Source organism: Suncus etruscus, chromosome 7 (assembly GCF_024139225.1).
Source record: "Suncus etruscus isolate mSunEtr1 chromosome 7, mSunEtr1.pri.cur, whole genome shotgun sequence".
NCBI lineage: Eukaryota > Metazoa > Chordata > Mammalia > Eulipotyphla > Soricidae > Suncus > Suncus etruscus.
The window spans coordinates 131,806,580-131,822,314 of record NC_064854.1 but is presented as its reverse complement, the minus strand read 5'-3'; the positions used below and the strand labels follow the sequence as shown (position 1 = coordinate 131,822,314).

The window sequence follows — 15,735 nt, the reverse complement described above, 5'->3', positions numbered from 1 at the left end:
GTGGTCTGTGTGCAAAGCAGCACCTCCAAGGACCTTCTTGAATACTGTCAGCATATCATGTTGGCTGTCTAGCATGATGTCTGGGAACTTCCCTCTGAGTGCCTGTGGAGAGACAATGTGGAGGCAGGGTGCTCGAGAGGGTAGATTGAGAGTCCCTGAATACACTAGGACCCTAAGCAATCCTATTTCCCCCTTACCGCCCTGGGTGAGCCTTGGCCCTGACCCCCTCCTTTGTGTGCTCAGGACTTGGTGACCTTTCCTGATGTGGCCGTGAGCTTCTCCCCTGAAGAGTGGCCATGCCTGGACGTCTCTCAGAGGAGGCTCTACAGGGATGTGATGCTGGAAACCTACGAGCACCTGCAGGCAGTTGGTGAGAGTTGCCCTGGCCCTGGGCCACTGCTGTGGGCTACAACCTGGGGTGACAAGGAGGTGCCTGGATCTGCAGAGATATGGGCTCATCCAGGGTCATGATTCTGCTGAGCCCAAGGTCAAGCCCTTCCCTACTGTTTGTTTGTTTGTTCATGTATAAACTTTGCAGCTATCAGGTGTGACTCTTGGCTCTATGCTCAGAAATTGCTCTTGGTAGATTCAGAGGAACATATGAGATGCCAGAAATCTAACCTCAGTCTGTCCTGGGTTGGCCTTCTGTAAGGAAATTACCCTACCACTGTGCTATGCTTCTGGCTCCACTTCCCTACTGTTCTGACCCTCAGCCTCTATTTCATGGCTGAATCCAACTTTATATTTGTAAATGTCCTTTCAGCGATTAGTGACATACATTGTTTTGAAGGTTTGACATATCTGGGCCAAAATGGATTTGATCCCTGAGCACAGACCCAGAAGTTGACCCTGATTCCTTTGGGTTTGGCCAAAAGTGATGTGATTTTCTGAACCAAGTGATCTTAGCCTCTGGACTGTTTCGAGGATCACTACTGATGGGTTTCAGCATCATCTTAGTTGCTATTGATCATCCCCGGGTTATCCTGTTTATGGTCACTTGCTCTTCTCTCTACTATTGTTTCAATCCTAATGAGACTTCAGAATTTATAAGTGAGTGAATTTCTTTTCATGATTTCAAAAGTTCTACTAGTTAGCTTATTGGCACATTATTTTGGGCTGGTATCAAATCTGATGTTCCTGCATGCAGAGCAGGTTACACAGTACATTGCATTCTTTCTCAGGCCAAGGACAATTCGACTTTGTTTGTTTGTTTGTTTTGGTTTTTGGGCCACACCCGGCAGTGCTCAGGGGTTACTCCTGGCTGTCTGCTCAGAAATAGCTCCTGGCAGGCATGGGGGACCATATGGGACACCGGGATTCGAACCAACCACCTTTGGTCCTGGATCGGCTGCTTGCAAGGCAAACACCACTGTGCTATCTCTCCGGGCCCGACTTTGTTTGTTTTTATATTTGGATTATACAGGCAGTCCAGTGACCTATGCCCTGATAGGCACCCAGAAATGCCTTCGTTGGGGCTTGGTGGAAGCTGTATGTTTCCTGGGATCGAATCATTGTCAGTTCTGATCATGTCACATGAATGATAACTTCCGTAATATCAGTCCAGCTTTTCCTTTTTAAGACATTCTTTTGGATGAATATCTTTCTGCATAGGGGATACATACCCAAAAGAGGGTTTGCATGGTCTTGTGACAGCTCAATTTTGAGTGTAGTGAGAACCCTCCATAGGGTTGGATCAGGTAGCATTCCCACTGGAGTGGAGAAGTCTTCCTTCTGACCACATCCCCGCCAGCAGGGATTGTTCCCAGTGTTTTTGATGTGTGCCATCCTCACTGGTATAATGTAGTACCTTATTGGTGTCTGATTTGGATTTCCCTAATGATGAGTGATTGTAACCTAAAATCCATAAGTTATGAGATCATCCCTTGCATATATTTCTGACTCCCATTGGAGAGGTCTTTTTTTGGTTTTCATTGGAGAGGTTTTAAGCAGAGTAGCAGCAAAGAAATAATCCAAGCTAGTCAGGCAAGAGTAAGGCTTCTCCCACTTGGTCTGTACCAGAGCCAAAAGCCAGAACTCCATTTTCTTTTCTTAAACCAATTCTCTCTACACCACAAGGGGGAAGGTTGAGAGTAATCCAGGTGGGCTTTATATATCAAAAGAGAGATTTACGGGAAAGAGGAAAATGGGGGAATGCCTTTGCTTTGGGTTAATAGCTGGGTGCCATGCTAAAATTCCACCCTTTCCGTTTAAAACAAAACAAAATTAGGAAAAGCTATAAGTTTTGTTCTGCTTTTCTCTGCTAGAGGCAGGAACCCTAGATCAGTAATTATAAAATGGGTACTTTTCTATAGGCACAATAAAAATTGGCTATAAAAGCATCAAAGGTCAGATTGTGCATATTTGTTCTCAAACAATTCACTTTTTCCATATCTTTGTCTTATTCATATCACAAAAATTTTATTTCATCGGCTTTTCTGAACATAAACATTAGCACCTTTTTACAGATACACTTAATTAAAAATTCTTTTTTTCTTTTTTTCTTTTTGGTTTTTCGGGCCACACCCGTTTGATGCTCAGGGGTTACTCCTGGCTAAGTGCTCAGAAATTGCCCCTGGCTTGAGGGGACCATATGGAACGCTGGAGGATCGAACCACGGTCCTTCCTTGGCTAGCACTTGCAAGGCAAACACCTTACCTCTAGCGCCACCTCGCCGACCCCAGTTAGAAAATTCTTAAACATGGGCCCAGAGAGATAGCACAGCGGCGTTTGCCTTGCAAGCAGCTGATCCAGGACCGAAGGTGGTTGGTTCAAATCCCGGTGTCCCATATGGTCCCCCATGCCTATTTCTTTTTTTTTTTTTTTTTTTTTTTTTTTGGTTTTGGGTCACACCTGGCGGTGCTCAGGGGCTACTCCTGGCTGTCTGCTCAGAAATAGCTCCTGGCAGGCACGGGGGACCATATGGGACACCGGGATTCGAACCAACCACCTTAGGTTCTGGATCGGCTGCTTGCAAGGGCAAGCACCACTGTGCTATCTCTCAGACAGCCGGGAGTAACCCCTGAGCACCGCCAGGTGTGAAGAAAGAAAGAAAGAAAGAAAGAAAGAAAGAAAGAAAGAAAGAAAGAAAGAAAGAAAGAAGGAAGGAAGGAAGGAAGGAAGGAAGGAAGGAAGGAAGGAAGGAAGGAAGGAAGGAAGGAAGGAAGGAGAGAAAATTCTTAAACATTCTTACACTGAGCACTTAATATAAGTCTAGAACATCTCTAAACAAAATCACAAGAACATTTCTGCAGATATATATTTTAAAAGTAAGTTTTCTAAAACATTCGTATAATGAACACTGTAATAAGAATATAGTATTGAAGTTCCTTTTCCATAAACTTGTGTGGACAAAAACATTAGAACATTTTTTGCAGACCTAATTGGTGAATAACTTGCTAAATAATACATGCAAACATCAATTAGAAAACATTCACTAGGATAGCTGAGAACTTTTACAAACTAGAACTATGCAAACTGATATTAAACCACTAAAGTTGATTGCAGATTTTTCTATTTGCAGGGGGCCTAGAACAAAACAGAAACTATTAGAATCTGTACAGGTAGAACACACATTTGAATCAGCAATATAATGACTGATGCAAATAGGATCAAGGCATTAGCCTATAAGAAAGTTGCAGAGGTTCTGAAAGCAGGTTCTCCACAGTATGGTCTTCTGCTGGACTTGGATCCTTCTGTAGTAGGTTGATGACGTCATATGGGATGGAAAGGCCTTTGGTTCATTGGGCTGGAATCTGGGTGGTGTACCTGTTCATCTCCCTGTTATTGTTAATGACTTCCTGAAATGGAGCTTTCTCTTTGGCTACTACACCATCAGTGACCTTGTTATGTTGGATGGGCCAAGGTCCTCAGACGAAACACCTTTGGTAGAAGAAAGGTGATAATGTCTCAGTCTCTGGGTTGCTGCTCAGAGTCTTCAGCTCTCCCTGTCACTGTCTGCTTCTGGCTGAAAGGGTCTCTAACAAATTTAGAATGGGGCAATGTCCACCAATGTCCAGTGATGGGCACTGCACACTCAGTCCAAATCAAGGAGGCCATCATAGTGATTATCCACCAGAGGATCACCGCATCATCATGTGGTCTTCTCATGTCCCTGGGTTCTGAGTCTCTGGAGGTCAGTAGAAATAAAATCTCCAGTGTTGTGAAATTACCCCATGCATTGTAATTCTACCTACCCTACCCCCCACCCCACCCCCAGTACAGACAGGTTTGAAGAAGCAGGGAAGTGGTGAAGAAATAAAAATCCAAGCTAGTCAGGAGAGAGTAATGGAGTCAGTGGCTGCTCATGGTCTCCCTTGTGGTCTCTGCCAGAGCCTTCCACAGACCCTTGTTTTTATCCCCCAGAATCAGGCACCACCCAATGGTGGGATCAGATACCACCCAATGGTGGAAGCAGAATCAGGTACTACCCTAGGGTGGGGGCAGAATGCCAGGTCACACCCTAGGGTAGGGCACAATCACCAATCAGGGTAGGGTCAGTAACATAATAATCCCCTAAAATATTTACATACACAACAAAACCAGTTCCCAGTACACCAGGAGAGGCAAGGTGGAGAGTAATCCAGGTGGGATCTACATATCAAAACTGATTTGTGGGAAAGAGGAAAATGGGGGAACACCTTTGTTTTGGGTTAATAGTTGGGTTTCATCTTACAGTTTGGGGCTTTTTTTTTTTTTTTTTTTTTTTATGGGCCACAAGCTCAGGGATAATTCCTTGCTCTGTGCTCAGAAATCTCTCCTGGCAGGCTCAGGGGACCATATGGGTTGGTCTTGCGCAAAGCAAATGCCCTCCTACTGTGCTGTCACTCCAGCCCCATTGGACAGTATTTTAAATGGGATAGAGTCTTTGATCTCTTTCTTCTCTCAGGCCTTATTTGTGTAAAGGAATGCAACTGTCTTTGTGTATTGGCTTTGGTCACTTTGCTGTATTGGTTTTGCGCAAAGCAAATGCCCTCCTACTGTGCTGTCACTCCAGCCCCATTGGACAGTATTTTAAATGGGATAGAGTCTTTGATCTCTTTCTTCTCTCAGGCCTTATTTGTGTAAAGGAATGCAACTGTCTTTGTGTATTGGCTTTGGTCACTTTGCTGTATTGGTTTATTGTTTCCAGGAGCTTTTGTGTGGACTCTTTAGGGTCTTCGATGTATAGCATCTTGTCATCTGCAAATATAATTTCACTTCCTTCTCTTGTCTGATTGCTTTTATTTGGACTTCTAATACTATGATGAATAAGAGTGGAGGCAGAGGGCATCCTTACCTAGTGCCTGACCATAGTAGAAATGCTTTCAGTTTTCCGCCATTAAGAATAATAATAGGCAGCTATTACTATCCTGAGGAAGGTTGAGGGTTTTCTTTATGAATGGGTGTTGGATTTTGTCAGCTGCTCTCTCTGCAGTGATAGATATGATCATGTGATTTTTATCTTTTCTTTTACTGATGTGGTGTATGTTGCTGATTTATTTGTGTTTGCTGATTCATCCTTGCATTCCTGAGGTAAAATCCACTTGGTGAGGATTATAATCCTTTTGATATGTTGTTGGATTTGGTTTGCTAAATTTTGTTAAGGATTCTGTATCTATGTTTATTAGTGAGATTGGTCTGTAGTTTTCTTTCTTGGTAGTATCTGTCAGCTTTGAGAATGAGTGTGATATTAGCTTCATAGAAGGAATTTGGGAATAGTCCCATCTTTTTAATGTTTTGGATAGTCAATGGTAGTGACATCTCTGAATGTGTGATAAAATTCACCTGTCAACCCTCCTGGTCCTGGTGGGAATTTCTTAATTACTGTTCAATGTCCGTACTTGTGATTGGCCTGTTTTTCCAGAAATCTGCCTATTCTAGGTTCTCTAGCTTAAATGAATACAGTTGTTCAGAATAAACTCCTGTAATGTCATGATTTCTTGCGGGTCTGTTGTACTCTCTCCTCTTTCATTTCTGATTCAATTTATTTGAATAATTCCTTTTCTTTCTCTTGTGAGTCTTGCCAGCGATTTGTCTGTCTTGTCTGTTTATTTATTTAAAAAAAACAGCTCCTTGTGTCATCAATTTTTTTATTGTTTTTGTTGATAATTTACTACTGATTTCTGCTCTGGTTGTATTGTTTCATTTCTTCTGCTTGTGTTTAGATTCTTTTGCTGTTGGTTGTCCACATATATAAGGTGTCCCTTTAGGTCAGAGGTCTCAAACTCAATTTACCTGGGGGCCACAGGAGGCAAAGTCAGGGTGAGGCAGGGCCGCATAAGGGATTTCAAAAAAAAAAAAAGCCTCAAACGTCATTATTAACAGTTTTAATTATTTCTTCTGAACATGAATAGAACATGGCATCTTTTGCCTATACCTTGCTGCCAGAGACTTGACAGTGCTTCTTCTCACAACTCTGAACCACATTTGGCTTTAGAGATGAAGCAGTTGAGACCCTCAGTATGGCTTGAAGATGATCACCATTAAGTCTAGACCTGTACTTTGACTTATTGAAGTTCAATGTGAAGAATAACCTTTCACACAAATATGTGCTCCCAAAAAGGCACATGGTGCGCTTGAACATTCGGGAAAGCTCGGAGGCTGGGGGGCAATTCTCTCAAAAATTGCCCATGCATTTCTGCTTTTCCACTAATCTCCCTGAACTTGACTTTGAGAGCATAGTTGCATTGCAGGTCAATGAGCTCTATTTGAAGCACAGGAGGGGCATCTTGCACATCAAAGGAAAAGAGGTCCACAAAAATTTGGAAAGTGGCTCTGTGCTTTTTGAAGTCTGCAAATCTGTGATCAAATTCCTTCTCTACCTTAAAAGTAGCATCAACATATTTCTCATCACTGAATGGTATGCCTGTATCCACAAGTTCCTTGCATGCTGGGAAATGGCAAAGGTTTGTCTGAGAGAGCTGGGATTTCCATAACACAAGTTTTGTGGAGAATGCTCTCACGTTGTCATAGGCAGCACTGATAAGCTGCCCTGGGCCTTGTAACATCTTGTTTAGTACATTCAGCTTATGTATAATGTCAATAAGAAAAGCTAAGTCCATGAGCCATTTGTGATCACTCAACTCAGAAACAGCATTCCCATCCTTCTCCATGAAGTCTTTCACTTCTCTCAACTCAAAAAATCTTTTCAGGACATTTTCCCTGCTGAGCCAACGTACCGCGGTGAAATAGAGCACATCTCCATATTCTGACTCCATTTCCTCTAAAAAAAAAGCACGGAACCTCCTGTGCTTAAGCCCCTGTATCTGATTTGGTTGATGCATTTCACAACAACAGACATCACATTGTCACATGGCAGGCATTTACTGCAAAGGGCCTGCTGATGGATAATGCAGTGAAGAGCAATGGCCTTCTCTACACCCTCTTCAAGTTTTTTTTGAACAAGTGCCACCAGTCCATTTTTCCTCCCTGTCATTGATGGCACTCCATCGGTTATTATTCCAACAAACTTCTTCCATGGCAAACCTGCATTCTCAATGGCATTACACAGATGCCAAAATATCTCATTAGCGGTGGTCTGACCATGCATTGGAATTATTGTGAGCAGCTCCTCTGTCAATTCAAAATTACAATCAACACCGTGGACATAAATTGTGAGCTGCGCAGTGTCTGTTATATCTGTGCCCTCGTCAAGAGCAACTGAGTATGCATCAGAACATTTGGCTTTCTCACACAGTTGCTGATAAATGTCACTTGACACTTCAGAAATGCGCTCTGCCACAGTGTTGGCAGAAAGACTGATTTTGCTAAACTGACCTTTCTTTTCCGGACAGATAATACTTGCAGCCTGTAACATGCATTTTTAAACAAACTCTTCTTCTGTGAATAGTTTCCCTGCCTTAGCAATCATCTCACTAACCATGTAACTAGCTTCGATTGATGCAACATTCTCTTTGGCTGCTTTCTTGAAGAAATCTTGTTGCCTCATTAGACATGCTTTAAGACTGGCAACCCACTTGGCTCTCTCATTTCCTTGATATTTTGCACATCCCTCAGCATGTTTAGTTGAATAATGGCATTTCAAATTGTATTCCTTGTGCACTGCAACTTTCTCTAAGCAAATAAGACATGGGGATGCCGCTGTGCTCAACAAAGAAATACTGCGTCTCCCACTTTTCCTGAAATTGTCTGTGCTCGTCATCAATCTTTCTCTTCACTGCAGGCTTTGATGAAGTCATGATGAAGGTATGACAGAATCTAATTCTGTAATAAACTTCTCTCCCTTAGGCCTCCGATAATGCAAGGGACAGCGGGCAGGAGCAGCAGAAATGACGTCTGCACTAGGCGCAAAGTATTCGCAATTATTCGCTTACCAAATATTCGCAATAAAAATCGCATTAGTAAGAAAAAAATCGCATTAAACATTTGCATACCCTGAACAGAACTGCTCGGGGTATGCAAATGTTTAATGCGATTTTTTTCTTACTAATGCGATTTTTTATTGTGATTATTCAATAAGCGAATAATCACGAATACTGTGATATTTGAAGGCCGCTGCGGGCCACAAAATGTTGTATGGAGGGCCGCAAACGCAAGTTTGAGACCCCCTGCTTTAGGTGGTTGATTTTGTCTGTTTCTTTCCTCATGCAGGCCTGTATTGTTTCGTTTCCCCTAATTACTGCTTTAGCTGTTTCCCATAGAGTTAGTCAGTTTTTTCTTCATTATCTTTCATCTCAAGGAATCTCTTCATTCCTTGATTTCCTCTTTGATCCAGCTGTTTTTGAGCAGCATGTTGTTTAGCCTCCAGGTTTAGTCTCCACATCTTTTTATAATCTTTTTATAATCTCTGGCATTGTGGTCTGATATGGTGCTTGATATAATTTATTTTTGGTATGATTTTTTATTTGTGAATTTTTGTATGTTAGACTTGTATCCTGAAATGTCTCTCCTAGATAAGGTTCCATGTGCCCTTGAGAAGAATGTGAAGAAATGAAGAAGAAATTCAGCTTTTTGAGGAGAAAAAGTCCTGTATAGATTTATCAGTCCTACTTCTTCTAGTTTCTCATTTAAGGCTCTTATATCTTTGCTAGTGTTCTGACCAGTCGATCTGTTTCGTGGAGATAATGGCATGTTGAAATCTCCCACTACTATCATGTGGCTGTCCCTATGTTTCTCTAGGCTTATTAGTAAAAGCCTTACATATTTCACTGGCTCTACATTTGGTGCATAATGTTGATCAGAGTTAGTACTTCTTGGTTTATTCTTCCCCTAGTCAATAAGTAGTGTCCATCTTTGTCTCTAAGTACATTATTGATTGAGGTTGAATGCAATTTGGTCTGATGTAAGCATGACTGTTCCAACTTTTGTTTGTTTTTCAGTAGCTTGTATAATTATTTTTCTATCCTTTTATTCTAAATCTATGTCTGTCCTGAACTTTGAAGTGTGTTTCCTGCAGGCAACCCGTGGTCGGGTTTTGTTTCCTAATCTGAGCTGCTACTCTGCCTTTTGCAGGGAGAGTTTAGTCCATTGACATTTAAGGAAGCTATTGACAGAAAGGGCTCCTATGACATTATGTTGTGTAGGGTTGTTGCTATTGTTGTTACAATCTGGTATTTGGTTTATGTAATTGTTCTTTGAATAGTTCTTTTAGAGTCAGTTGTTGGCATGAATATTGCGAGTTCTATTTTGTCCCGTGAAAGTGAGAGTTTGCTTGCTCAGCAGTGGACTCTAGGTTGAAACTTTCTTTCATTTAATGCTTTGAATATGTCATTCCACTCTATGCCTGGGTGTTTTAAATGGGATCTGATTTGACTCTTACGTTCTTTTCTTTATACTTAAAGTTCTTCCTCCTTCACTGCTTTAAAGAGTTTATCTCTCTCTCTTTCTTTCTTTCTTTCTTTCTTTCTTTCTTTCTTTCTTTCTTTCTTTCTTTCTTTCTTTCTTTCTTTCTTTCTTTCATCCTTCCTTTTTTCCTTTCTTGTTTGTTTCTTTGGGATTTGTTTTGTTTTGTTTTGCCATCTGGATTACTATATGCCTTTCTGCTTTTTCTGTTGAGGTCTATTTTGTTGCACTTTTTTGTGTCTGATTTGTATAGCAACCTCTTTCCAGAGAGTTGAAATTTGTTTTTATCTCCCTCACTGTTTTTTCTTTTTTCACTTTTTTCTCCCACTGATATTCCTGTCATTCAGAGATCATTCCTTTTGTCTTTGTTCAATAGGTACCTTACATTTTTTCCAATTATTTGTCATTTCTTTTTTGACTTATTTATTAATATTTTTGACTTCTTTCATTTTGTATTCAACTTTGTACAATTCTCCAGCTGTATATATCTGGTATTGTGGCTTGCTAACATGTTTTCTTATTTCCTTCAGTTCCATTTGTATAGATTCTATTGTCTTCTAAAAGTGTTCTTTGAATCTATAGTTATCTTATGCTCACCAGGTAGTGACTCCTTGATCTCTGTTGCTGAAACATGAAGGGTTGATTTTAGGTCCTTAGTTGTAAGGCTCAGGTGTTTTGGTGGATTTGTAAATTTGCCAGGATTTCTCTCAAAATCCCAACTGCAGATATCTTCCTTAGTTTTTCCATTGTTCTTTGCATTTGGTGGTTTGGAATGCTACAGTTGCAGGGTGTTTAAGAAAGTGATCTACTGAATGGATTGTATAAAAAGTGGCTAGAGGTATTTCTGCTTTAGCGATTATTTTTGTTTGTTTGTTTTTTGTTTTTGGGTCATACCTGGTAGCACTCAGGGGTTACTCCTGGCTCTATGCTCAGAAATCACTCTTGGCAGGCTCAGGGAACCTTATGGGACTCTGGGATTTGAACTACAGACTGTCTGCATGCAAGGCAAACACCTTACCTCCATGCTATCTCTCTGGCCCCAGCAACTATTTTCTAAAACAGGTGAAGTTATCTAAATATGAAAAAAAAATATTGCAAACTAATTAATTGGTTTGTTCAACTGGGTTTTGAGGTGTATATTTTTTTAGGAAAAAGAAGTGCTATGTTCAGTCATCCTGAAAATATATGATATAAATTGAAATGTCCTTAAGCAAATGCACTAACATTCTTATAGTTTGGGTAAAGGAAGGTTGATGGGAGGGACCAGTGGGTCCCTGTGTCCACTGGCACAGGATGGTAGGAGGATCAGGACCAGCAGCCTCCAGTCTCCTTGTTTTAAGACACCTTTGGGCTTTGATGGTTGTTGGTTTTGCACCTGGCTTTTCACCTTTAGCTCACTCCCTGAGGGACACAAGGCAGTACTGGGGGTACCAGGGTCAAATGAAGATTGGCCATGTGCAAGCCAGTACTGACCTATTTTTTCCCCATCCCTCTGCTGTATTCTCCATCCCCCTCAAGTAGACTCTTTTTATTGTAGCCTATTCTCATCTCTGCAATAACCAACATGCATATGGAGAGCAGTGATTCTGTTCTTCATTTGTTCTGTACAATTTGGCCATTTTCATTAGGGATCCAGAGCAGGGACTGCTGTGTCCCCTTTATTGTCTCTAAACCAAGATTATCTTTCTGTGGCAGGGTATTTTGGGGTAAAGCCTGCGATAATCTCCTGGTTGGAAGGAGGTGCCCTGGGGAGGCTGCCACAAAGCCTGTTTGCTGGTGAGTGTGGGAAGAGCCTCCTGGGCTCAGGGTATGGTTTGGGTGTGGATTGTCATGGGCCTGTATGAGATGGGGGCCCTGGGCTTGGGCCTTGGGACTCCCAGGTCATTGGTGTATGACATCTCTTGCTTCCTTTGAATTACCTTGATTCTGAGTCCCAAAATACTCTGCTGCTTTGCTGTCCTACCTTTGCTATTTCTGGTTTTATGTCCGTGGGTCTTTAGAACAGATCCCATATTTCTTCACTCCATTTTTGTGGTCTCAGTGTGGTTGCACCCATGTCGGGGTGCCCTTCTTAGGCCCCCTTGTATTTTTCCTTTGCTCTGACCTTTGCCCTTAGATCATTAGGAATTTTTGATATCCCCAAGGAAGTGATTTTCTTCCTTTAATTTTGAGGTTCACTTAGTGATAATAGTTGGGATTAATCTTGGCCCTCTGCTTTAGGAATTACTCCTTGTGGGCTTGGGGGACATTATGGGGTGATGAGAATTGAATTTGGGTAGGCCTCAAGGCAAACAACCCCTCCCCCTGGCTGTGCTGTCCTCTGGCCCACTCAGAAATATATTTTTGTCTGTATTTTAAACCATTTATCAGCAAGTCCAATTACAAAGCTAATATAGATTTTTCCAAGCTCCTCACTATGGTGCTTCCAACCTGCCTTGCCCTTTTTATGTCAGCTTATTTAGTACCTAAAAACAACATGTATTCACTCTACCTATGTTGCCAATTCAACCAGGTTTCATTCAACTAATTCTTTTTTTTTTTTTTTTACTTTTTATGGTTTTTGAGCCACACCTGCTGACTCTCAGGATTTATTCCTGTTTATGCACTCAGAAATTGATCCTGGCTTGGGGGACTAGATGGGACAACCAAACAGAAAAACCCACCAGACTATTTAGGAGCATGAAGATTGTATCTTGCTTTATCAAGAAAAATAAGCAAAGCTAGAACAGGCTTTAGCGGGGGATAGAGCTAGGTTCAGACAGTCTTGTCAACATCTACTCTGACCAAAACCTTTCTCTTTCAGCAGAATTGAAGCCAGAAATTCATCCTTGTTCCTTCTGCTCTCTCAGCTTCTCCAATCAGAGCTTTCTCATTCGTCACATGAAACGAAGTCATCCTTCTTGGATCCTCCTGGGAATACCTGGAAGAAAGCGCCCTCAATCAGAGAATTCCTGTCGATATGAACTGAACCAATGGCAGCAGCATTCTGATCTATCTAATGACAATCCAAAGAATGACATACTTGAAAGTGAGAAAAACATAGAAAGTACCATACATTTGGCTAATAGGATGAGTCATAGTAGAATATCAACAGCCTTTTCTAGACTATTTAGTGGTCAAATAGATAGTTCCAGTAAACAGATGACAGTTGAGGAAGACATTAACACAGACCTGAAAGAAAATTCAAAGGAGACAGATGGAGTTGTTCCTCGGATAGACTTGCCAATAATTGTAAGAGACAAGTATGTAAGGCCTGGGCAAGGCTTCGGTGATGGATCAAATCTCATCACGCATCAAAATACTCACACAAGAGAGAAACCCCATGTTTGTATGGAGTGTGGACGTGGCTTCAGTTGGAAGTCAAGTCTCACAAAACACCAGAGAACACACACAGGGGAGAAACCATATATTTGTCGAGAGTGTGGGCGAGGCTTCAGTCAGAGGTCTCATTTTATCACACACCAGAGGACACACACAGGGGAGAAACCCTATGTTTGCGGAGAGTGTGGGCATGGCTTCAGTACAAAGTCACTTCTTACCACACACCAAAGGACACACACAGGGGAGAAGCCCCATGTTTGCATGGAGTGTGGGTGTGGCTTCAGTGTGAGGTCAACTCTCCTCAGACACCAGAGAACACACACAGGGGAGAAACCCTATATTTGCGGGGAGTGTGGTCGTGGCTTCAGTGAGAAGTCTTATTTTATGGCACACCAGTGGACACACTCAGGGGAGAAACCCCATGTTTGCCAAGAGTGTGGGCGTGGCTTCAGTGAGAGGTCAAGACTCATCAAACACCAAAGAATACACACAGGGGAGAAACCCTATGTTTGTTTGGAATGTGGGCGTGGCTTCTGTGAGAGGTCAAATCTCATCAGACACAAGAGGGTACACACAGGGGAGAAGCCGTATATGTGCAGAGAGTGTGGACAAAGCTTTGGTTGGAGGTCAACTCTCATCAAACACCAGACGACACACACAGGGGAGAAGCCCCATGTTTGCAGAGAGTGTGGACTAGGCTTTGGTTGCAAGTCACAGCTCATTATACACCAGAGAACACACACAGGGGAGAAGCCCCATGTTTGCAGAGAGTGTGGACGAGGCTTTGGTCAGAAGTCATATCTCATTAGACACAAGAGGACACACACAGGGGAGAAACCCTATGTTTGCAGGTTGTGCAGTCGAGACTTCTGTGATCGGTCAGCTTTCATAACACACCAGTTCACACACACAGGCAAGATGCCACATGTTTGCAGGGATTGTGGACGAGGCTTTGGTCGGAAGTCACATCTCATTAGACACGAGAGGACACACACAGGGGAGAAACCCTATGTTTGCAGGTTGTGCAGTCGAGACTTCCGTGATCGGTCAGCTTTCATAACACACCAGTTTACACACACAGGCAAGAAGCCATATGTTTGCAGGGATTGTGGGCAAGGCTATACTCTGAGATCAACTCTCATCGCACACCAGAGGATACACACAGGTGAGAACCTCTTAGTTTGCAGAGAGTGTGGACGAGGCTTTGTTCGGAGGTCATATCTCCTTGCACACCAGAGAACACATACAGGGGAGAAGCCCCATATTTGCACAGAGTGTGGGCGAGGCTTCAGTGAGAGATCACATCTCATCTCGCATCAGAGGACACACACAGGGGAGAAGCCCTATATATGTAAAGAATGTGGGCGAGGCTTTAGTGCAAAGTCAAGTCTCATCTCACACCAGAGGACACACACAGGGGAGAAGCCCTATGTTTGCAAAGAATGTGGGCGAGGCTTTTGTGCGAGATCAGGTCTCATCTCACACCAATGGACGCACATAGAGGAGAAGCCCTATATTTGCAGAGAATGTGGTAAAGGCTTCGGTCTGAGGACAGGTCTCATAAGACACCAGAGGACACACACAAGAGAACGCCATGATTGCTGATTGGGTGGCAAGGCTTCTGCCAGGTTTTGCATCTCATTACACCAGAGGGCACACCTTAGAAAGCCAATATTTGAAGAAACTAGACTAATGGGCAGTAACATCATCGCATCCACAGGGAAAAAATGCGACCAACACAATCTACATTGTGTATCCAGGAAGTGTTCTGACATATAAAATAAAATACATGCTTATGTAGTTCTGATCTTAATGTTTTCTAACCCCCCTTCAAAGTGGAGGGGAATAGAATGGACAGAAAAAACTATCACCCAACATTAAACAGAATCAGTACCTTATATGTGTAGACAGCAGTCACCTTAATTTATTAATTAGTAAATTGATTCCTAGGCTTTCTCAGAAAAATATATTTAAGATGACGTAATTGTAGGAAACATCCAAAAGGCCAAGATTTATGGTAGTTAAGATTAGGGTGTTGGGGCCGGAGAGATGGCATGGAGGTAGGGTGTTTGCCTTTTATGCAGAAGGACGATGGTTGGAATCCTGGCATCCCATATGGTCCCCCGAGCCTGCCAGGAGCAATTTCTGAGCATAGAGCCAGAAGTAACCCCTGAGCACCACCGGGTGTGACCCAAAAACGAAAAAAAAAAAAGATTAGGGTGGATAGGGTTAGAGTCAGGGTCAGGATTAGGGGTTAGTGTTAGGGTCAGGATTCAGCCTGGGACATCCACATTTGAGCCAAGCACCCACCATATTGTCTTGATGGTCCAGTCCAGCAGTGTTGTTTACTATTTTTCTGTTGCTCTTAGATGCCAGGCTGGTGCCTGGCTCCCTACCTCTGGGCTCCTGTTGAATTTTCTGCCTTACCTGAAAGAACACAGCAAGAAACTTTTGTGAATGTGTATTTTCCTGTAGGTTTTCTTGGTTTTATTTTTAGTGCTTTATGCTGTGCTGTCTGCTTTTCTGTTTTGTTCTGAATTTTGTGCCACATCAGTGGTGGTTAAGCTTTTTCTTAACTCTACACAGAGAGTTCCCTATAGGGGACACTATTAGCATATATGCCTGGATTAATTC

General features: G+C 42.4%; 1 protein-coding gene across 1 annotated transcript; it reads left to right on the top strand.

Annotated features, from left to right (window-relative positions):
* The first annotated feature begins 240 nt into the window (after positions 1-240).
* LOC126013201 (zinc finger protein 345-like) lies at positions 241-14,754 on the top strand. The gene is made up of 4 exons (XM_049776179.1): positions 241-370; positions 11,476-11,556; positions 12,584-14,315; positions 14,400-14,754. The coding sequence occupies exons 1-4, from the start codon at positions 337-339 to the stop codon at positions 14,704-14,706; spliced, it is 2,154 nt and encodes a 717-aa protein (XP_049632136.1). The 5' UTR covers positions 241-336; the 3' UTR covers positions 14,707-14,754.
* Positions 14,755-15,735: the final 981 nt, after the last annotated feature.

What these genes read in the sequence shown, in the direction of transcription:
- LOC126013201 (XM_049776179.1), top strand. Translation starts at nt 337, where the DNA reads ATGCTGGAAACCTACGAGCACCTGCAGGCAGTTG. An exon ending in CGAGCACCTGCAGGCAGTTG is followed by an intron (nt 371 to 11,475) that starts GTGAGAGTTGCC and finishes TTTCTGTGGCAG; the next exon opens with GGTATTTTGGGGTAAAGCCT. An exon ending in GGACGAGGCTTTGTTCGGAG is followed by an intron (nt 14,316 to 14,399) that starts GTCATATCTCCT and finishes CTTCAGTGAGAG; the next exon opens with ATCACATCTCATCTCGCATC.